The sequence below is a fragment of the Pseudophryne corroboree genome, chromosome 2, assembly GCF_028390025.1.
Source record: "Pseudophryne corroboree isolate aPseCor3 chromosome 2, aPseCor3.hap2, whole genome shotgun sequence".
Taxonomy (NCBI): domain Eukaryota; kingdom Metazoa; phylum Chordata; class Amphibia; order Anura; family Myobatrachidae; genus Pseudophryne; species Pseudophryne corroboree.
Window position 1 is genome coordinate 964,305,564 of NC_086445.1, and position 23,728 is coordinate 964,329,291.

General features: G+C 49.1%; 1 protein-coding gene across 4 annotated transcripts in view; it reads left to right on the top strand.

Annotated features, from left to right (window-relative positions):
* The first annotated feature begins 236 nt into the window (after positions 1-236).
* USP25 (ubiquitin specific peptidase 25) overlaps positions 237-23,728 on the top strand; it is a 225,733-nt gene continuing 202,241 nt past the window's right edge. For all 4 annotated transcript variants that reach the window (XM_063956354.1, XM_063956356.1, XM_063956357.1 and 1 more), the window contains exon 1: positions 237-598. In XM_063956354.1, the coding sequence (XP_063812424.1) occupies positions 557-598 (42 nt within the window). In that variant the 5' untranslated portion in view covers positions 237-556. The remainder of the gene's footprint in view (positions 599-23,728) is intronic.

Genomic DNA, 23,728 nt, shown 5'->3' on the forward strand with positions numbered 1-23,728 from the left:
GACAAGGCAGCTTGTTTATGTGGGCAGGCATACTGTATGTCCACACAGCAGCAATTGCCTATGCCCATCACACTATAGAGATAAAGAGAAAGATGAGCAGCAGTGACAGGGACTGAAGGGAGTTGACCCTGGGGAAGAGGGCACTGGGAGGGAGGTGGTCCCTGAGATGGGCAGGCACAGGTGGCACTGCCAGCAGCACATACTGGGCAGGCTGGGATGATGCTGAGTGTAGTATAGTAGTACTGGGAGGAGGACGGAGTGCAGCAGGCAGGGAGGAGGAGGAGGCCGGGCCCTGGTGCTGCTGCTGTACATGTGAGGAGGAGTGGGAGTGGTGAGGCTGCTGTGCTGCCGCTGGGGAGACACGGGCGGTGTCGGTACAAGGAGGAGAAGCAGCAAGCTGCCGCCAGACAGGGGGTTCCCATTCTCCGGCTCCCCTGCACTGCATGGCCTATGTGCCCGCTCAGCTGCCCTGACACCCGGTACCCCCGCGGCTGCCGATACCAGCCCGTGCCCGGGATCTCAGCAGCACTATTTGCAGGAGGGGAGGAGCTAGGCCATGACCGTGGAGCAAAATGTCCTGCAGCAAAACTCCCAGAAGGTAGGAGCAATGCCCGGGGCTCATCTGTGCAGCCTCTGCCGGTGCACGGTGGTCCGCTGCCCGTGCTGGATGTATGGTGCGATGCTGGTTACCCCCCTCTGTCAGCCCTCCCTAACCTGTACACTACCTGTCTGTGTATACTCTTTTCATGCTGGAGGGGGATAGTGCGCCCCCTACTGTCTGCCCCCTCTTACCTGCATGCTGCATATCTCTGTGTCCATTTCATATGGGAGGGGATAGTGCGCCCCCTTCTGTCTGCCCCTGCTACCTGCACATCACCTGCATATGTCTGGGCATACCCCTTTCATACTGTACGAGATAGTGCACCCCTTCTGTCTGCCTCTGCATATATCTGTGTATACCCCTTTCATACTGTAGGAGATAGTGCACCCCTTCTGTCTGCCTCTGCATATATCTGTGTATACCCCTTTCATACTGTAGGAGATATATGCAGAGGCAGACAGAAGGGGTGCACTATCTGTGTATACCCCTTTCATACTGTAGGAGATAGTGCACCCCCTTCTGTCTGCCTCTGCATATATCTGTGTATACCCCTTTCATACTGTAGGAGATAGTGCACCCCTTCTGTCTGCCTCTGCATATATCTGTGTATACCCCTTTCATACTGTAGGAGATATATGCAGAGGCAGACAGAAGGGGTGCACTATCTGTGTATACCCCTTTCATACTGTAGGAGATAGTGCACCCCCTTCTGTCTGCCTCTGCATATATCTGTGTATACCCCTTTCATACTGTAGGAGATATATGCAGAGGCAGACAGAAGGGGTGCACTATCTGTGTATACCCCTTTCATACTGTAGGAGATAGTGCACCCCCTTCTGTCTGCCTCTGCATATATCTGTGTATACCCCTTTCATACTGTAGGAGATAGTGCACCCCTTCTGTCTGCCTCTGCATATATCTGTGTATACCCCTTTCATACTGTAGGAGATAGTGCACCCCTTCTGTCTGCCTCTGCATATATCTGTGTATACCCCTTTCATACTGTAGGAGATAGTGCACCCCTTCTGTCTGCCTCTGCATATATCTGTGTATACCCCTTTCATACTGTAGGAGATATATGCAGAGGCAGACAGAAGGGGTGCACTATCTGTGTATACCCCTTTCATACTGTAGGAGATAGTGCACCCCCTTATGTCTGCCTCTGTTACCTGCATATCTCTGTGCATACCCCTTTTGTACTGTAGGAGATAGTGCGCCCCCTTCTGACTGCCCCTGCTACCTGCACATCACCTGCATGCAGCATATCTGGTCTGTGGTTGGGCATACCCCCTTCATACTGGAGGAGATCGTGCTCCCCCTTCTACCTGCCCTCTGTAACCTGCATGCTGCAGATCTGTGCTGTCCTATTTAATGGGATATATAGTAGTGCGCCCCCTGGTGGAGGGGCACTGTTCCCATTACTAGGTAGTTACCCGTGCAGTGTTTAGCCCCATAAGGATCTGCATCCCCGGCTTGTGCAGCACCCACCCATACTGCCATGTCCTGTGCAGCCCTTTCCTCTTACCCCCTCTCCCTCCATGTCCCTGCATAGCTGTAGACAGAACCCCTGTGCCCCTGCTCTCTCCCAGTGCTATTCTGCATGCACTGCCATGTTTTTCAGGCCTTACATGGAATTTCTCGTACTGCACGGTATTATGCGATATAACTAAGGATCATTGCCCTGTGGGTTTTGTGTAGCGGTGCACAGAGTATGACAGTAGCCTGTATCATCCAGCCTTTGGAAGGGAGGGGGAGCCCAGCCAGACTGTGGCAGGGGCAGGTCACTCCCCTGTCGGCTTCTCTGTTTACTCGAGCTCGTGGTTTGGAAGCCTAGCCCTGGAAGTGAGGAGGGGGGTGGGGCAGTGTTGTCACTCCCAGGCTGTTTCCAAACTCCTGTGTGTGTACACTCAGGGTTGGTTCCCACTTGATTCTAGCATCTACCGTACACTCAGCTCCATAGAGTTACCAGTGCCAGGAGGGACTGTGGGTTCTATGGCATGGCTGTGGCACACACAATTACATGTTGGCATATGCTGCAATAAGTGTTGGTTAGTAATCCTGTAACATTACGGCATTGCAGGGCTACAGTGTTACACAAGCTTGCCTGACAGCTATGACATTAGATACATTATCCAGCCACTTACTTTAGCTGTGTGACAGCAGATTATTTGATATTTCAGACAATAGTTCAGGAGCTCTTCACTTTTACTTTAATCCATATAAAACAGAGAGAGTACATTTTACGCTTATTGCCCAAGTTCTGCTTTAAAAGCGCTTGTAAGCATTTAGACACCCTGCTTATTACTGTAAGTGGCATTTCTGTAGGAACAAGTGCCTTACCTGTTCAGGTGTGTTTGAGATGCGTTTATACTTGTTGTAAAAGTTTTGTGAGCTGGAAGACTCTGGCAAATTGCCAGGGTAGGACACTTGCCTCGTTAGTAGCCACTTGGTTAATATACTGTGTTAAGTGTAGTATTTATTTGTGTTGTCAGCATATTGCGCTTGCGTCAGCACGATTATATAAAATGTAAAAATGTTATGCACGATTTTAATAGTCTTTACGCTGCGTGTTAGGGCGATCCCTGTCATACAGAATTCATTGTTTTTGGTCAGAAAAATGAACTGGTGATTTGTTTTATGTGAAATATAGGGGGAAATTTCTCAACTTGGGGAGAGATAAAGTATCAACCAATACGTTTTTAAGGGGTCTATTTACTGAGATCCGGTCTGAAGATCGACACTGTTTAGGTCGACCACTACAGGTCGACAGTCACTAGGTTGACAGGGATGGAAGGTCGACAGGGTTTCTAGGTCGACATGTGCTAGGTCAAAAGGTCGACATGAGTTTTTCACATTTTGTTTCTTCTTTTTTTGAACTTTTTCATACTTAACGATCCACGTGAACTACGATTGGAACGGTGATCTGCCCGAAGCATGGCGAGCGAACGTGGTGCACTAATTGGGGTTCCCAGTCACTCTACGAAGAAAACCACACAAAAAATAAAAATAAATCTCATGTCGACCTTTTGACATGTCGACCTAGAAACCCTGTCGATCTATAGTGGTCGACCTAAACATTGTCGACCTAGATACTGTCGATTTGATGAACCACACCCCTATTTACTAAGCCTTAGATGGAGATAAAGTACCAGCCAGTCCGCTCCTAATTGTCATTTTTAAAAGTCTGTAACATGACAGGAGCTGATTGGCTGGTGCATTATCTCCGTCCTCTTTCTCTTTCTCCAAGGCTTAGTACATAGGGGGTCATTCCGACCCGTTCGCTCGCTGAGTTTTAACACAGCAGAGCGAACGGGTCACTGCTGCACATGCGCTGGCGCCGTAGTGCGCCTGCGCATGCGGGATGGCCAAAGGCCGTAGCAGGATAGTGATCGCCTCTGCCTGATTGACAGGCAGAGGTGATCGATGGGCGGGAGGGGGAAAAACTGCGGCGTTTGGACGCCGTTTCGTAGGCGTGGTCCGGACAACGCAGGCATGGCCGGACCGAACGTGGGGCGGGCCGCAGCGGCTGCGTGACGTCACACGCAGCCGCTGCGGGCCAGGGAGCGAGGAGTAGCTTCCGGCCAGCACGCTAAAGCTGCGCTGGCCGAGAGTTACTCCTGAAGTGCAAAGGCATCCCCGCTGTGCGATGCCTTTGCACTTCTGCGAGGGGACCGGACTGACATGCGGGGCGGACTAGCCCTGTGCTGGGCGTCCCCCCTCATGTCAGGAAAGATTATCGTAGCTGTGCAAAATTTTGCACAGCTACGATCAACTCGGAATGACCTCCATAGACCCCTGTTATTAGGTGCTGACTGGTTGGAACTCTCACCAAGCTTTGTTATATAATTGCTACAGTTGCTACAATTGCTATTTTGTTATATAATTGCTACAGTTTAATTCTGCTGTAGCATGTCAATTATATTCTTTTTACACCCAGTCGAAATCCTGGGTTATTGGACCTCAGTGTAAAAAATAACCTGGCTTTTGTGACCCGGAAATCCAACCTGGAATTCGACTAGGGTTGAACACAGGTAGGACACGTGTTGAGGGGCAGTGTAAACGGGTAACATGGGTCATCCGACCCGGGACCCGTTTACAGCAATGGAAGAGCCCATACCTCCTAACCGCAGCATCCTGCGGGAGGTTGGTGGACATGGCGCACCGTCTCCGCTGCTATGCAGACAGCAGTGATGCCGGGATGAAAGTGAATGGACGCTGTGCACATAAGTGTGTGGTCTATTCACTGCAGAGGCCGGGGGCAACCCAGCAGCTGCTGGAGTGCTCGGCTTGCCCCCACCGTGACATAGGCATGCAGGGGTCCGGATCAGCGGCTTTCCCGGCGCTTGGAGATGTCATCTGCAAGCGCTAACCTTAAAAGACTCGGGAACAGCTGGGTATATCCCAGGTCTGACCCAGATTTGAACAGTGTTCCAAATCTTGGATTGGATCTGGGATTTTGGTGTAAAAGGGGTAGTAGTGTTTGTGGGAACAGATTTGAGGGTAAAAGAAACAACTCTTGGCATTAATATAGGCACATGAGTCACAGACACGGGGAGGATGAAGCGAGAGGTTCCGGGTACACATTTAGGATGGTCTTGTTCTGCCTTTTGGTCCACTACAAATTTCATCATGTATTTTTGTCCGTGTATGTATGAATTGCTAACACAAAATATTGGCTAAGATTGCGTGCATGTGTCATGCATAGAGTACTGCCCACCACTACTGTACAGAGTAGCCCCAATGCTGCTAAAGGTCCATACACATTAGACGATGTCGCTCTGTGAGCGACATCGTCTAATGTTTCCCCCTCCCGGGCGGCCGACTGTACACACTGAGCGATATGACTGCTCATATCGCTCAGTGACGTCACGCCCCCGCCAGCCCTACATGAAGGTCGTGGACGACAGTCCACATCCTTCATGCATGCCCTACCGACAGCGACAATCGTTGCCGACCCACAGGCCACGCATCGGTCGTCGCTGGCGGTATACACACTTGACAATAAAATGAGCGACGTCGCTCAAGGAGGGGGAAAATGAGCGACGTCGCTCATTTTATAGTTAAGTGTGTATGGACCTTAAGACACTAATGAGATATATATATATATAATATATATTAGTTTTTTTTTTTTTTTGTCAGCAGCATGTCTAACAAATTTATTACTAACTGAACACTAAAATAAGTTACCCTATTTTTAGACGTTACGACGTATGTTTGGAATGTCAGCTACCTATGCGCGTCTCTCATCTAATAGGTGTGTCCATCATTAAGTACCAATAGCATCATTCTGCAGAAAAATGTTATGCAAACTTTTTGTTTTTAACTCTGCGTTTGGTGCTCCAGGCCAGGGGTAGGTATCTGGTTGGACTGCATATGATTTACCGTCCGCCAGAATGCCGGAGTAGAGTACCCTCGCAGGCTCGCCACAGGATCTATTCCCACTCTATGCCTGTCATGGACACCCACAAGTGGGAATAGTCCTGTTTCGCCGGGATTCTGGGATTCCAGTGTCTGTATCCTGATCCCGACAGCCGGCAAATTGAATGTATTCCATCTGGTTGTAGTGAGGACAGTTCCCAAAAAGAGGACCTTCTACTGTAACAGTGGTTACCACATAAGCAGCGTGTGTTACGTTACAAGAGATTAACATTATATCAATGCCCAGATTTATAAAGCTTTGGAGAGTGATAAATTGCACCGTGGTAAAGAACCAACCAACCAGCTCCTAGCTGCCACGTTGCAGGCTGTGTTTGAAAAATGACAGTTAGGAGCTGATTTGGCTGATACTTTATCAATGTGCAATTTATCACTCTCCAAGGCTTTATAAATCTGGGCCCAAGTATTACCAATTATATTTGGGAGTGGTTAGTTTACACGGAGAAACTGTTCAGTACTGTATATGTAATTGGTTTGTTATTTAGGTCACAGGGACCTCTGTGTTTTTGTTTGATACTGGTTTAAAGGGTCATTGATCATGGTTTATAGGGTCATATTCATCCTATGAAACGTAATGCAGTATTTCTTAAGTATAGTTGCACTTTAGTATAAAATGGCATTTTACTGCCCTGGTCTGATCTCTTACCCTGATTGTGCACAAGGCCTACCCACCTGTCTAGCGATCCCATGAATACACTTTAGTCATCGGGTGCCAGCTTTAGTTATGCCAATCCAATACAAAAGTAGAGTTGGCACTTGCAGTCTCCTCGTGGAATTTGCTTATGAAGTGTGGTGGGTGCGACATTGCCCTCCAAAATGGAATGCATTTGGTGATGGCTTTTCAGTAGATAAACGTTGCTATGCAGCCGTAAAACAAAGTGACACGGAGACAAAGAACAAGCATGCGGCAGATGTTTTTTTAAAGTTTAAACAACCAAATTAATTTTGAGACATTCGTAAGACGTAGGAGAGAGGCTCACGGATATATTGTCAGTGGTAAAAACATAATTGGCCGTTAGTATAAATATTTGTGATGGGGATTTAGTTCTCTGCGCTGCAATGTTTAGCTGCGCACATCCCCAAGAGTTAAGGCCCGTACACACTAGTCGATAAAGTAAATGACGTCGCTCATTTTGACCCTTCCTGAGGGACATCGTTTACTATATAGACGTGTGTGTGTGCTGTAAACGATGAGCGATCTGCAGCCTCGTGGGTCGTTACCGACCCCCGGTCCCGGCCGTGCATGCAGCTCAATTTGGAGTTGTCGTCCAAAGCTGCATGCTCCGGCCGGCCGCGGCATGACGTCACTAGCAGGCGATTTTTGCACTGCTGCGATCAGATAGTCGCTGCCTACAGGGGGAGTGTATTTTAGCTGTGCAAGTGTGCGAACACGTGTAGCAGAGCTGTACAAAAAGATTATGTGCAGTCTCTGCGCAGCCCAGGACTTAGCCGCTGCGATAATAATAATTATAATAATAATAATATTTATATAGCGCTCTTTCTCCAATAGGACTCAAGGCGCTTAACAGATACATAGCATAATATAGTACAGAAAATAATGAAGTACAGAACAGCTTTTCATAAAATACAGAAGCATGAAGATACTAAAAGGGACATTATGGAAATGCTTGAGTAAAAAGGAAAGTCTTGAGTCTACTTTTGAAGGATTCTATAGTTGGGGCCTCTCGCACTGTCCGGGGAAGTGAGTTCCATAGAGTCGGAGCCGCATGACTAAAAGCTCGACCCCCAGATGAATTACGGGAGATTCTATGTACTGCTAAAAGTCCTTCATCTACAGATCGCATTAATCGAGTGGGGCAGTATGGGGTCAGAAGCTACTTCAGGTACCTTGGGCCCTGGTCATGTAATGCTTTGAAGCTCAGTAAGCCAATCTTGAAGATGATTCGCCATCTTACAGGCAGCCAGTGAAGGGAGTAGAGTACGGGTGTTATGTGGCTAGAATGGGGCTGGTCGGTTAACAGCCTGGCACATCAGCCAGTCCTGGACCGGAATTGACGTCACACACCCGCCCTGTAAACGCTCGAACAAGCCTGCGTTTTTCCAGACACACCCTGAAAACGGTCAGTTGACACCCACAAACGCCTTCTTCCTGTAAATCTCCTTGCAAATGCCCGTGCGAATGGATCCTTTGCACAAACCCATCACTGGGCGGCAATCCGCTTTGTACCCGTGCAATGCGCCTGCGCATTGCGGTGCATGCGCAGTTTAGACCTGATCGCCCGCTGTACGAAAACGCAGGCTAGATATCGGGTCTGAATAAGCCCCAGTGTGTGTGCCCGCCGTAGGGCGGCCCTGCCCGGGAGGGGGACACACTAGATGATGCCGTTCACCGAGCACATTGGCCATTGTTTACCTACCTTTATGGCATCCAGACATCACTAGCTTTCTTGTGCGCCTATACTGATTTTCTCTATCGTCCTAAGTGGATGCTGGGGTTCCTGAAAGGACCATGGGGAATAGCGGCTCCGCAGGAGACAGGGCACAAAAGTAAAGCTTTTACAGGTCAGGTGGTGTGTACTGGCTCCTCCCCCTATGACCCTCCTCCAGACTCCAGTTAGATTTTTGTGCCCGGCCGAGAAGGGTGCAATTCTAGGTGGCTCTCATAAAGAGCTGCTTAGAGAGTTTAGCTTAGGTTTTTTATTTTACAGTGATTCCTGCTGGCAACAGGATCACTGCAACGAGGGACAGAGGGGAGAAGAAGTGAACTCACCTGCGTGCAGGATGGATTGGCTTCTTGGCTACTGGACATGAAGCTCCAGAGGGACGATCACAGGTACAGCCTGGATGGTCACCGGAGCCACGCCGCCGGCCCCCTCACAGATGCTGAAGCAAGAAGAGGTCCAGAATCGGCGGCTGAAGACTCCTGCAGTCTTCTTAAGGTAGCGCACAGCACTGCAGCTGTGCGCCATTTTCCTCTCAGCACACTTCACACGGCAGTCACTGAGGGTGCAGGGCGCTGGGGGGGGGCGCCCTGGGAGGCAAATGAAAACCTTTAAAAAGGCTAAAAATACCTCACATATAGCCCCAGAGGCTATATGGAGATATTTACCCCTGCCTAAATGTACTAAATAGCGGGAGACGAGCCCGCCGAAAAAGGGGCGGGGCCTATCTCCTCAGCACACGGCGCCATTTTCTGTCACAGCTCCGCTGGTCAGGAAGGCTCCCAGGTCTCTCCCCTGCACTGCACTACAGAAACAGGGTATAACAGAGAGGGGGGGCAGAATAAATGGCAATATATTAATATAAAAGCAGCTATAAGGGAGCACTTAATCATAAGGCTATCCCTGTCATATATAGCGCTTTTTGGTGTGTGCTGGCAGACTCTCCCTCTGTCTCCCCAAAGGGCTAGTGGGTCCTGTCTTCGTATAGAGCATTCCCTGTGTGTCTGCTGTGTGTCGGTACGTGTGTGTCGACATGTATGAGGACGTTATTGGTGTGGAGGCGGAGCAATTGCCAAATATGAGGATGTCACCTCCTAGGGGGTCGACACCAGAATGGATGCCTTTATTTGTGGAATTACGGGATAGCGTCAACTCGCTTAAGCAGTCGTTTGCCGACATGAGGCGGCCGGACACTCAATTAGTGTCTGTCCAGGCGCCTCAAACACCGTCAGGGGCTGTAAAACGTCCCTTGCCTCAGTCGGTCGACACAGACCCAGACACAGGCACTGATTCCGGTGGTGAAGGTGACGAATCAACCGTATTTTCCAGTAGGGCCACACGTTATATGATTTTGGCAATAAAGGAGATGTTACATTTAGCTGATACTACAGGTACCACTAAACAGGGTATTATGTGGGGGTGAAAAAACTACCAGTAGTTTTTACCGAATCAGAAGAATTAAATGACGTGTGTGATGAAGCGTGGGGTGCCCCGATAAAAAACTGCTAATTTCAAAGAAGTTATTGGCTTTATACCCTTTCCCGCCAGAGGTTAGGGAGCGCTGGGAAACACCTCCTAGGGTGGACAAAGCGCTAACACGCTTATCAAAACAAGTGGCGTTACCCTCTCCTGAGACGGCCGCACTTAAAGATCCATCAGATAGGAGGATGGAAAATATCCAAAAAGGTATATACACACATGCAGGTGTTATACTACGACCAGCTATTGCGACTGCCTGGATGTGCAGTGCTGGGGTAGTTTGGTCAGAGTCCCTGATCGAAAATATTGATACCCTGGACAGGGACAATATTTTACTGTCGTTAGAACAAATAAAGGATGCATTTCTTTATATGCGTGATGCACAGAGAGATATCTGCACACTGGCATCACGGGTAAGTGCTATGTCCATTTCGGCCAGAAGAGCTTTATGGACACGACAGTGGACAGGCGATGCGTAGAGGAGTTATTTGAGGTCGGTCTATCGGATTTGGTGGCCACGGCTACGGCCGGGAAATCCACCTTTTCTACCTCAAGTCACTCCCCAACAGAAAAAGGCACCGACCTTTCAACCGCAGCCCTTTCGTTCCTTTAAAAATAAGAGAGCAAAGGGCTATTCATATCTGCCACGAGGCAGAGGACGAGGGAAGAGACAGCAACAGGCAGCTCCTTCCCAGGAACAGAAGCCCTCCCCGGCTTCTACAAAAGCCTCAGCATGACGCTGGGGCTTCGCAAGCGGACTCGGGGGCGGTAGGCGGTCGTCTCAAAAATTACAGCGCGCAGTGGGCTCACTCGCAGGTAAATCCCTGGATCCTGCAGATAATATCTCAGGGGTACAGGTTGAAATTAGAGACAGAGCCACCTCGCCGTTTCCTGAAGTCTGCTTTACCAACGTCCCCCTCAGAAAGGGAGACGGTTTTGGAAGCCATTCACAAGCTGTATTCTCAGCAGGTGATAGTCAAGGTACCTCTTCTACAACAAGGGAAGGGGTATTATTCCACTCTATTTGTGGTACCGAAGCCGGATGGCTCGGTAAGGCCTATTCTAAATCTGAAGTCCTTGAACCTATACATAAAGAAGTTCAAGTTCAAGATGGAGTCACTCAGAGCAGTGATAGCGAACCTGGAAGAAGGGGACTTTATGGTATCCTTGGACATCAAGGATGCGTATCTCCACGTTCCAATTACCCCTCACACCAGGGGTACCTCAGGTTCGTTGTACAAAACTGTCACTATCAGTTTCAGACGCTGCCGTTTGGTTTGTCCACGGCACCTCGGGTCTTTACAAAGGTAATGGCCGAGATAATATTTCTTCTTCGAAGAAAAGGCGTATTAATTATCCCATACTTGGACGATCTCCTAATAAGGGCAAGGTCCAGAGAACAGCTAGAGATGGGTTTAGCACTATCTCAAGAGGTGCTAAAGCAGCACGGATGGATTCTGAATATTCCAAAATCCCAATTAATGCCGACAACTCGTCTGCTGTTCCTGGGGATGATTCTGGACACAGTTCAGAAAAAGGTTTTTCTTCCCGAAGAAAAAGCCAAGGAGTTATCTGACCTGGTCAGGAACCTCCTAAAACCAGGAAAGGTGTCTGTACATCAATGCACAAGAGTCCTGGGAAAAAATGGTAGCTTCTTACGAAGCAATCCCTTTCGGCAGATTCCATGCAAAGGGATCTGTTGGACAAATGGTCAGGGTCGCATCTTCAGATGCACCTGCGGATAACCCTGTCGCCGAGGACAAGGGTATCCCTTCTGTGGTGGTTGCAGGAGGCTCATCTATTGGAGGGCCGCAGATTCGGCATGCAGGATTGGATCCTGGTGACCACGGATGCCAGCCTGAGAGGCTGGGGAGCAGTCACACAGGGAAGAAATTTCCAGGGAGTGTGGTCGAGCCTGAAAAAGTCTCTTCACATAAGCATTCTGGAACTAAGAGCAATCTACAATGCTCTAAGCCAGGCGGAACCTCTGCTTCAAGGAAGACCGGTGTTGATCCAGTCGGACAACATCACGGCAGTCGCCCATGTAAACAGACAGGGCGGCACAAGAAGCAGGAGGGCAATGGCAGAAGCTGCCAGGATCCTTCGCTGGGCGGAGAATCACGTGATAGCACTGTCAGCAGTATTCATCCCGGGCGTGGACAACTGGGAAGCAGACTTCCTCAGCAGACACGACCTTCACCCGGGAGAGTGGGGACTTCATCCAGAAGTTTTCCACATGCTATTAAACCGTTGGGTAAAACCAATGGTGGACATGATGGCGTCTCGCCTCAACAAAACACTGGACAGGTATTGCGCCAGGTCAAGAGATCCGCAGGCAATAGCTGTGGACGCGCTGGTAACACCTTGGGTGTACCAGTCGGTATATGTGTTTCCTCCTCTGCTTCTCATACCAAAGGTATTGAGGATTATACGGCAAAGAGGAGTAAGACTAGTGGCTCCGGATTGGCCAAGAAGGACTTGGTACCCGGAACTTCAAGAGATGGTCACGGACGATCCGTGGCCTCTACTTCTGAGAAGGGACCTGCTTCAGCAGGGTCCTTGTCTTTTTCAAGACTTACCGCGGCTGCGTTTGACGGCATGGCGTTGAATGCCAGATCCTAAAAGGAAAAGGCATTCCAGAAGAAGTCATTCCTACCTTGATAAAGGCAAGGAAGGAAGTCACCGCGAAGCATTATCGCCGTATTTGGCGAAAATATGTTGCGTGGTGCGAGCAGCGGAGTGCTCCGATGGAGGAATTTCAACTGGGTCGTTTTCCTACATTTCCTGCAATCAGGATTGTCTATGGGTCTCAAATTGGGATCTATTAAGGTTCAAATTTCGGCCCTATCAATATTCTTCCACAAAGAATTGGCCTCAGTCCCTGAGGTCCAGATTTTTATCAAAGGAGTACTGCATATACAGCCTCCTGTGGTGCCTAAGGTGGCACCGTGGGATCTAAATGTAGTTTTAGATTTCCTCAAATCCAATTGGTTTGAACCACTAAAGAATGTGGATTTGAAATATCTCACATGGAAAGTGACTATGTTACTGGCCCTGGCTTCGGCCGGGAGAGTATCTGAACTGGCGGCTTTGTCTTATAAAAGCCCTTATTTAATTTTCCATTCGACATAGGGCAGAGCTGCGGACGCGTCCGCATTTTCTCCCTAAGGTGGTATCAGCGTTTCACCTGAACCAGCCTATTGTAGTGCCTGCGGCTACAGACGACTTGAAGGACTCCAAGTTGTTGGACGTTGTCAGAGCCTTAAAAATATACATTTAAAGGACGGCTGGAGTCAGAAAATCTGACTCGCTGTTTATACTGTATGCACCCAAAAAGTTGGGTGCACCTGCTTCTAAGCAGTCGATTGCTCGTTGGTTTTGTAACAAAATTCAACTTGTACATTCTGTGGCAGGCCTGCCACAGCCTAAATCTGTTAAGGCCCATTCCGCAAGGAAGGTGGGCTCATCTTGGGCGGCTGCCCGAGGGGTCTCGGCATTACAACTCTGCCGAGCAGCTACGTGGTCAGGGGAGAACACGTTTGTAAATTTTTACAAATTTGATACCCTGGCAAAGGAGGACCTGGAGTTCTCTCATTCGGTGCTGCAGAGTCATCCGCACTCTCCCGCCCGTTTGGGAGCTTTGGTATAATCCCCATGGTCCTTTCAGGAACCCCAGCATCCACTTAGGACGATAGAGAAAATAAGAATTTACTTACCGATAATTCTATTTCTCGGAGTCCGTAGTGGATGCTGGGCGCCCATCCCAAGTGCGGATTATCTGCAATACTTGTACATAGTTATTGTTAACTAATTCGGGTTATTGTTTAGGAAGCCATCTTTCAGAGGCTCCTCTGTTATCATACTGTTAACTGGGTTTAGATCACAAGTTGTACGGTGTGATTGGTGTGGCTGGTATGAGTCTTACCCGGGATTCAAAATCCTCCCTTATTGTGTACGCTCGTCCGGGCACAGTACCTAACTGGAGTCTGGAGGAGGGTCATAGGGGGAGGAGCCAGTACACACCACCTGACCTGTAAAAGCTTTACTTTTGTGCCCTGTCTCCTGCGGAGCCGCTATTCCCCATGGTCCTTTCAGGAACCCCAGCATCCACTACGGACTCCGAGAAATAGAATTATCGGTAAGTAAATTCTTATTATTATTGTGTCCGTAAGATGCTGGCATTCCATCGAACATCGACAGTAATTGAATTCCACCCTTAGACCATTTACACTTTTAAACATTGTTAATATAGCAAATACATGTCAGGGTTACCTTCCCTTCAGAGGGGTTAATTTATCAAGCAGTCAAGAGTAGAGAAGTGGACCTGTGGAGAAGTTGCCCATAGTAACTTCATGAACTAATAGAGCAATAGAAGTCCCAACAGTTGGGTAGTTTTTGACGGGTACATGCTGGTTGTAGTTGAGCTTTCTTCTCCACCAATAGAAATGGCCCAACTTTTGTCCAATAAGTGCTATCCAAGGCCATAAGGAGGACCCAGGGGAGGGGCTCTTAAAAAGCAGCAGTATGTTTATTTATCTTGCTACTTCCTAAAATAACCTGGCAGAAGAGCATTCATGCAATTAATATTTTTAAAACTGATGAAAAAAAAAAAAGAGTTTTGCTAAGTTCCGCTTTCTGAGAATCATATGTATGTGGTCTGGCTGATGCCCATTGTTCTGACTCATCAACAACTATTGTGTATGCCTGGGGTTCTCAAACTGTGTGCCATGGCACCCTGGGGTGCTTCAAAACACTCGCAGGGGGTGCTTTGGATTGGTGCTCCGGAAGCAATGCAAATTATTTATGATCAATGTAATAGGCAATCCAGTGCTGGTGGCTGCCAATCATATGTGGACAAACAGAAGCCAATCTTGTCCCCACACCACACAATTCAAGCTAAAGATGACAGATAAACACAATTTAATTAATTGAATATTTATTTCTAAATTTCTTAATGAGAAACTTTTGGCATAGGGGTGGCCTGAAAAATCTTCTGATCCCCTAGGGCGCCGTGATTCAAAAAAGTTTGGGTACCACTGGTGTATGCCCTCTAGTGGTTTGGGGTCACATCTTTGTGCATTGCACCGTGTCTGAAATACCAAAGCATCACTGTATTCAGTGCACATATATTTATAGATCCATATCAGATGTGTCCTTGCGTGTCATCATTGCTGCTGTTTTGCCAAACAGCCTCGCATGGCGTGCCAGGTTCCGTGAGACTCTGCTAGCATTGGGCTTCTTTTTTTGCCAAAAATGCGTCTTATTAGCCACAACACAATGCGGCTAGGAAGCACCAGGAGACTGTGCTGATTAAATTGATGTGCGGTATTTGATATTTGTATATTTGTGTGCGTCTGATTCTCTGGCGTATTGATTGCGTAATTGTGGTAATTATTACTTATCTACAGTATTTTTATTTGGAAAATGTTTTCATGAAAGGCTAATGTCACACTGTCACCCAGATGTTCATGTATATAATAATTGTAATCTGGCGCATTCTATTTCCCTATAGAAAGTTAGCAATATATAGTAAGTGTGGAGATCTTGTCATATGATAACTAAAAGGCTATGGAAATGATAATGCAGCCGTTCCATTGACGTCACTGAGCCATGAGGCACGGAGTGATATTACTTCTATCTGGTGATGTCATGGGCTGTTCTAGTATTCATTCAGCGGACGTGAATAGGTAATTGGTACACTAAGGGGTATATTCAACAAGAGTTGGATCCATTCCGACATGCAGTTGTCGGAATGGATTCGACAACCCCTATTCAATGGACGGCCAAATCCGACTGTCTGATTTGGCCGTACACAGGGTCCTGTCCTGCTGCTGCTGTCAGTGGCTGCGGATGCGCTGACAGCAGCAGACAGGGGTGCAGATAGCGGCGGGGGTAAGCTGGGTAGTGGGGGGAGCAGAGATCGGCGGCCGGCGGGAGGAGCTGGCTTCGGGGAGACATGTCTGGGGTGGCGGGGGCAGGCGCTGCAGGGAGAGAGGTGCCTGCGGGTGGCGGGGGGGAGCAGAGATCGGCGGGAGGACCTGGCGGTGGGGGGAGGTGCTGCAGGGAGAGAGGTGCCTGGCCGCGGGACAGCCAGGCACCTCTCTCCCTGCAACGCCTCCCCCCGGCGGCTGTTGATCTCCGCTCCCCCAGCCGCCCGCAGCACCACTTGTCTCCTCTCCTCAATCCGACTTGTTTTCAAGTCGGATTGAGTTTGTCGAGAAGGGGGGTAAAACCTGTCGGATTTGGCCCCATTTCCAATAGAAGCATGTGGATTGGCGGCTATTCCGCCGATCAACGTGTTTTCCGCCAAGTCGGGAATTCCCGACTAGTCGGAAATAATAGCCCCTATTGAATAGGTCGGAACCCCTTCTGACCTATTTCTGTCGGAAGCTACTGTCTTTCCGACAAGACGGCAGCTTCCGACTGTTATTGAATACATCCCGTTGTGGTATGCACTGCTGGGGGTGCTTGAGAATTAGGAATGGTGTTGGATTAAAGTTTGTGGGAGCCTAAGGGCAATTCATTTGTGGTGGATCCCGCTAATAGAATTGACAGTAAACTATGCTAGTGAGGATGCCGGTCACTATACCGATGCCGGAATCCCGCTCGGTGGAAAGCCCAACAGTCGGCATTCCGTTTGAAAGGGACTAGTCCACGACCCCCATAGAGTGGGAATAGTAGTGTTCACGCTAGGCTGTTTTAGCAGGCCGCCGCGCCCTGCCCGATTATTATTATTTTTTTTACAGGCAAAATCCGCCCTGCCCCTTCTGCGGCGCCCTGCTGGAACAGCCGCCGCTTCCTGCTTTCCCAGTGTGTAAAGATGGCGTTCACACTATGGGAGAGAGCTGGGGGAAGCCCAGCACGCACGCCCCCAACAGTGACGTCGCCGGCCACAGACGCCCCCTATAGCAACGTCTGTGGGCGGAACCGCCCACTAAAATGACGTTTGCCTGGCCACGCCCCCTATTTTACATGGCTGTGCCCCCGTTTCGGCCGCGCGCGCCAATATGCCCCCGGAGTCCGGCGCCCTGCCCTATTTGAATCCTAGAAGGAACACTAGAATAGTACCTGTGGTGAGCCACCGAGCCCACAAAGGGTATTGTTGCACTAGACTCCCCCCAGTACACAAGTTCCCCAGTGACCCCATGCTGATGATGTGGCTACCGTATGTATGGGAGCACCCTGGACGATCGTCGCAGATGCTATCTGGCTCTAATTAGGAAAAACACTCTGGTAAAGTGAGTCCTCTGTCAGACATGTCTGATAGACATCAGTAATCCAATAAAGGTTATAAACAACAACAGATTTATTAGTAGTTTGGCACCGGGCACAGCAGATGTGGATGTGAAACCTTATGATGTAAAGTGTAGGGGAACAGGTGGCGGTCATGAGATCCCAGGGCGCTGGCGTCAGGCCATCCACGTAGGATTGGGCCCAATGCCCTCATCCAGGAAATATGAAATTTAATCTATATCATGAGCATTAAAAAAAATCCTGAAGTCACATGTACGAGGACGCAGCAGAAAGTCGCTGCCAAGTTCTTAGCTGACTGCTCTCCTCTGTATCTGACTACTAATAATAAGGCCGCATCTCATTCATACTTACCTACATTGTAAGGGCCGAAACACACGAGGCGGCTGGCGCCGCCCGGCAAACACCCGGCCGGCTTTAAACCGCTGCCGTGATGTAAAGACACATGCAGCGCAATGTGTCCTTACACACAGCACGGTCCCGGCCCGGCTGCCGGGTTGCAGCCGGGTCTCACCACTGGAAGGTACGGCTGCCGGGCGGGCGCCTGGCCGTCTTTGCAGCCAGTAAACCGTGTGTGTGAAGGGGAGCTTTCACACACAACGTTTTTTTCCCAAGCCGTGTCTAATGCTGCGCATGCGCACAGCATCACACACGGCTCAAAGCCATCCTGTGTGACAGACTCTGCCGGGTTCTCCCCGGCTTTTTGCCATCCGGGAAAAACCGGAGTGTGTGTTACAGCCCTTAGTCTCCTCTCCGGGAGAAGCCCGGAGAGGAGACGATGCAGGTGTCTTCGGGGGGCGGCGCCGGACTGTGACATCACAGTCCGCATCGGGAAATGTCGCGGGTCCGTGGGAAGGGGGCGGGGCTAAAATGATGTGATTTGCGTCATTTTAACCCCTTCTCCACCCGATGGACCCGCGAATGCGTGAGGTTATCTCTCCATCCTGCTCGCATCACTAGGGTGCGAGCAGGATGCGGGAGACCTGCTCACTCTTCCGGGGGTGCGGGGGGCTACCCCAAAAAACGGGAGCCTCCCGCAGCTTCCGGGAGAGTAGGTAAGTATGATCTCATTCAGTTAGGGATATAGAGCCTTGTACAGTAAGCATGCTTGTGTGTTTTCTGTACAACATTGTGGTCGGCTAGTTTCATTTAGTAGCTTTCTCCACGCCTGCTGTCAGGAGACATTATGGAACTAGGTGCCAACTTCTGGCATTCTATTAGCAGTCTCTATGCAGGCTGCAAGCCAGCGTTCTGTCATGTTTGGAGATGTCTATTTTACCTTTTACACCAGTTATTGTAATGCACCTAGGCAGGTAAGAGAAACACACCATGCCTTCATCAGGCTTCTGCTGGGTTACTCTTTGGCTTCAAGATTATACTTAACTAGTTCACATCCATGTTAATGGAGTATGTTATTTTTTTCTTATAAGTCACATTACTTACTGCCACTATTCTTTTTATTTCATACAAGGACTTGTGTAACATAAGCATATTTATCTTATGTCCTAGAAGATACTGGGGTCCATTCAGTCCCATGGGGTACAGATGGGTCCACTAGGAGCCTTGGGCACTTTAAGAATTTGATAGTGTGGGCTGGCTCCTCCCTCTATGCCCCTCCTACCAGACTCAGTTTAGAAAATGTGCCCGGAGGAGCCGGTCACGCTTGGGAAGCTCCTGAAGATTTTTCTGCATTTATTTTCTTTTTTGTTATTTTCAGGCAGCTCTGGCTGGCACCAGCCTGCCTGCTTCGTAGGACTTAGGGGGGAAGGGGGAACGGCCCAACCTCCCTAGGGTTAATGGTCCCGTTCCCTGCTGATAGGACACTGAGCTCCTGAGGCTCCTATTCATAAGCCCAACCACGGCGAGCGTGGGATCATTAAAGTGTACTCCGGATAGAACACATTCTCAGGCTAGTGGATCTGAACCAGTATGTGAGAAGGAGATGCAATACTTAGCAGGGGGAGGGGGATGCAGCTTTAGCACAGGGAATACAGGCCCTGATTGAAGCTATAAGAGAGGTTTTGCATATTCCTGACAAGGTTTCAGAGGATGAGGAGGATCCTTAAATTCCCTTTTTGAAGCAACTTGGGTTAATCCTGACAGGAAGTTTCAGATTCCAAAACGGTTAATTACATCCTTCCCGTTTCCTCAGGATGACAGGAAAAAATGGGAAAACCCGCCGATAGTGGACGCGTCAGTTTTCAGGCTGTCACGTAAGATTGTTTTACCAGTTCCTGGGGCAGCATCGTTGAAGGATGCTGCAGACTGCAAAATTGAGACCACTCTCAAATCTCTGTACACAGCAGTGGGGGTGGCCCAAAGACCCACTATAGCTTGTGCATGGATCACTAGGGCCATTACAAAATGGTCTGGTAATCTAATTGATGGGTTAGATTCCTTGTCCAGGGGAGAGATTATTTTACTCCTGCAGCATATACAGGATTCTGCTAACTTTATGGTGGAGGCCATAAAGGAGATTGGATTGCTCAACGCGTGCATTACTGCCATGGCAGTGTCAGCACGCAGGGGCTTGTGGCTATGCCAGTGGACTGTGGAGGTGGATTCCAGGAAAGGTGTGGAAAGCCTACCTTTCACGGGTGAAGCCCTTTTTGGAGATGAACTGGATACGTGGATATCCAAGGCTACAGAGGGTAAGTCTACATATTTTCCCTCCGCAGCTCCCCCGGCTAGGAAATCCTATTCTGCACCAAAATTTTAAAGGTAAGGCTCTTCTACTGCCTTCAAGGGCAATAGAGGTAAGCCCAGAAAACCTGCAAATACAGTCTCACAGGATCAGACCTCCGGTTCTGCTTCCGCAAAGCCTTCAGCATGATGGTGGACCGCACTGCCTGGTCAACAGGCAGGTGGGAGCCCGGTTACAATATTTCAGTCGCGCATGGACCACCTCATGCCTGTATCTATGGGTAAAAGATCTTATCGTCCAGGGCTACAGACTGGAGTTTCAGGAACTCCCACCTCACAGATTCTTCAAATCTGGCTTACCAGCTTCACCCAAAGCAAGTATGACCTTACAAGCAGCAATTCAAAAACTGGTACAGACTCAGATCATTGTTCCACTTCACCTACAAAACAAGGGTTTGTATTCCAACCTGTTTGTGGTACCGAAACTGGATGGTTCGGTAAGACCCATTTTAAACCTCAAGTCACTGAACCCGTATTTACGGGTGTTCAAATTCAAGATGGAGTCGCTGAGAGTGGTGATCTCCGGTCTGGAGGAGGGAGAATTCCTGGTGTTTCTGGATATCAAGGATGCGTACCTTCATATTCTGATTTGGCCACCTCATCAGGCTTATCTAAGGTTTGCATTACAGGACCATCACTACCAGTTCCAGGCCCTGCCCTTTGGGCTCTCCACGGCACCAAGGGTGTTTACCAAGGTTATGGCAGAGATGATGTTTCTCCTCCGCAAGCAGGGAGTGAACATAATACCGTACCTGGACGATCTGCTGATAAAAGCACCGTCCAGGGAAAGGTTGTTACACAGCATTGCCCTCTCCACACGACTACTCCAGGATCACGGGTGGATTCTGAATCTGTCAAAATCTCTCCTGGAACCAACACGGAGGTACAGAAGGTGTTCCTTCCACTGGAAAAGGCATTGGTAATTCAGTCAATGGTAAAGGTCGTCCTACGGCTGCCCTGGATATCGGTACATAGTGCATTCGTCTTCTGGGAAAGATGGTAGCCTCTTAAAAGGCACTGCAGTATGGAAGGTTTCACGCAAGACCCTTCTAGCTGGATCTTCTGGACAAATGGTCTGGATCGCATCTACACATGCACCAGAGGATCCGTCTGTCCCCAAGAGCCAGGATTTATTTTCTGTGGTGGCTACAGACTTCTCACCTGACCGAGGGCCAAAGGTTCAGGATTCAAAATTGGTTTCTGCTAACCATGGATGCAAGCCTCAGAGGGTGGGGAGCGGTCACCCAAGGGGAACGCTTCCAAGGAAGAAGGACAAGTCAGGAAGCCATTCTTTCAATCAATGTGTTGTAATTAAGGGCAATATACAACGCCCTTCAGAAGGCGTCTAATCTTCTTCAAAATTGAACCATCCAGGTTCAGTCGGACAATGTGACGGCGGTGACGTACATAAACCGACTGGGCAGAACGAAGAGCAGAGCAGCAATGTCGGAGGTGACAAGGATTCTCCTCTGGGCAGAGGGACTCGCCATAGCACTGTCCGCAATCTTCATTCCGGGAGTGGACAACTGGGAAGCAGACTTCCTCAACAGACACGACCTCCACCCGGGAGAGTGGGGCCTTCACCCGGAGGTGTTCGGGTGCTTGACACATCGGTGGGGTGTTCCACAGATCGACATGATGGCCTCTCGTCTCAACAAGAAGCTCCAGCGATATTGCTCCAGGTCAAGAGACCCACAGGCGGTGGCTGTGGACGCTCTGGTGACTCCGTGGGTCTACCAGATGGTGTATGTCTTTCCACCACTTCCGTTGATCCCAAGAATTCTGAAAAGAATAAAAAGGGTTCAAGCAATTCTCATTGCCCCGGATTGACCAAAAAGGGCTTGGTACGAAGATCTACTGGAACTACTTCTGGAGGACCCGTGACCTCTGCCTCTTCGGGTGGATCTTCTGCAACAGAGGCCATTCGTCTATCAAGACTTACCGCGGCTACGTTTGACGGCATGGAGGTTGAGTGTCAAATTCTAGCCCGGAAAAGGATTCCCGACAAGGTAATTCCTACCTTGATCCAAGCCAGGAAAGGGGTAACGTCTAAGCATTACCACCGGATTTGGAGAAAATACATCTCTTGGTGTGAGAACAGGAAATTTCCTGTGGTAGAATTTTAACTGGGTCGTCTTCTGCTTTTTCTGCAGTCTGAATAATAATAAATAAGCAGGTGCGCGACCAACAGCAGCAGGTAGGAGGAAGGTCAGTTCCTCAAAACTAAACAAATGAAAGGATATGTGTACCAGCGCTGGCTGAATAAATTAACTGATTAATTTATTCAGCCAGCGCTGGTACACATCTTTTCTGCAGTCTGGTATGGATGAGGATCTGCGTCTGTGTTCCATAAAGGTCCAGATTTCGGTCTTGTCCATTTTATTCCAGAAACCATTGGCGTCCCTTCCTGAGGTTCAGACCTTCTTGAAAGGAGTTCTGCACATCCAACCACCCTTTGTGCCTCCCACGTCAGCCATTCAGAGCTTGTGGACCAGCAGTGGCGCACCTGGTTGGCTGCTGGACCGCGAGTTTTGATTGGCTCACTTACCGGCACCATTTTTCACCCTTACCGCAGCCGCTCTTCACACTTCATAGGAGAGGCGTGCGCTGCGTTCTCCTCCCCTTCCGTCCCTCATACAGGAGGAGCAGCATCGGCGGCAGTAGAAGAAGCCAGCAAGGGTTAGCACTGTGTGGGGCACTGTATCGGACACTGCGGGAAGGGGTGGGGGGGGCATTTTATCTGACGTTGCGGGTGGGCATTTTAAATGGCACTGTGGGGGGCTTTGGATCTGGCACTGCTGGGGGGCATTATTAGTGTCTCTGGCACTGCTGGGGGGCATTTTTTGTGTATCTGGGCAGTACGGATGGTGTAATGGTTAGCATTACTGCCTCACAGCACTGAGGTCATGGGTTCGAGTCCCACCATGGCCCTAACTGCAGAGTTTGTATATTCTCCCCGTACTTGCGTGGGTTTCCTCCGGGTAGCTCCCAACAAAATTGACCCTAGCGTATGTGTGTGTGTGTGCATGTGATAGGGAATATAGATTGTAAGCTCCACTGGGGCAGGGACTGATGTGAATGGGCAAATATTCTCTGTACAGCGCTGCGGAATATGTGTGCGCTATATAGATAACTGATAATAATAATATCTGGCACTGCTGGGGGGCATTATTTGTGTATATGGCACTGCTGAGGGAATTATTTGTGTATCTGGCACTGCTGAGGGGCATTATTCGTGTATCTGGCACTACGCGGGGGGGGGGGGGCACATTACTTGTAGTTGTGAGGCCACACCCACTTTCACAGGAACGCACGCTTTGGGGGGAGGGGGTAGCTCCTTCAGAGGTTTTATTATTCGAAAGTAGCTCACACCCCAATTAAGGTTGGAGACCACTGTTCTAGACTGAGTCTGGTAGGAGGGGCATAGAGGAAGAAGCCAATGCACACTATTGATTTCTTAAAGTGCTCCTAGTGGACCAGTCTATACCCATGGTACTAACGTGGACAACAGTATCCTCTACGGACTACGAGAAAATAATTTACCGGTAACTAATTAAAATCCTATCTTCTGTTTTCCACTTCATTTTAATGTTTCATGCAACTTAACATTACATGTGCATTGTGGGAAGTGAGGGTGGGGGGTTTCCAGTTGCCTGTTAACCCCCCTTCCCCCACAGATTCTAGCTATAATTTCTCTATTGCATTCTAGAAAACAAGAGGTAAATAAGGACAGTGATCTTCCTAATACCTGTAATGCAAAAAAAGGTGACAATCGACAACACTTTTAAAGATTCGGTTTTTAGAGTAGTAGTGGCAGCTCTATGGGGCGATTCAGATGTTCCGGACCCCTCCTGCT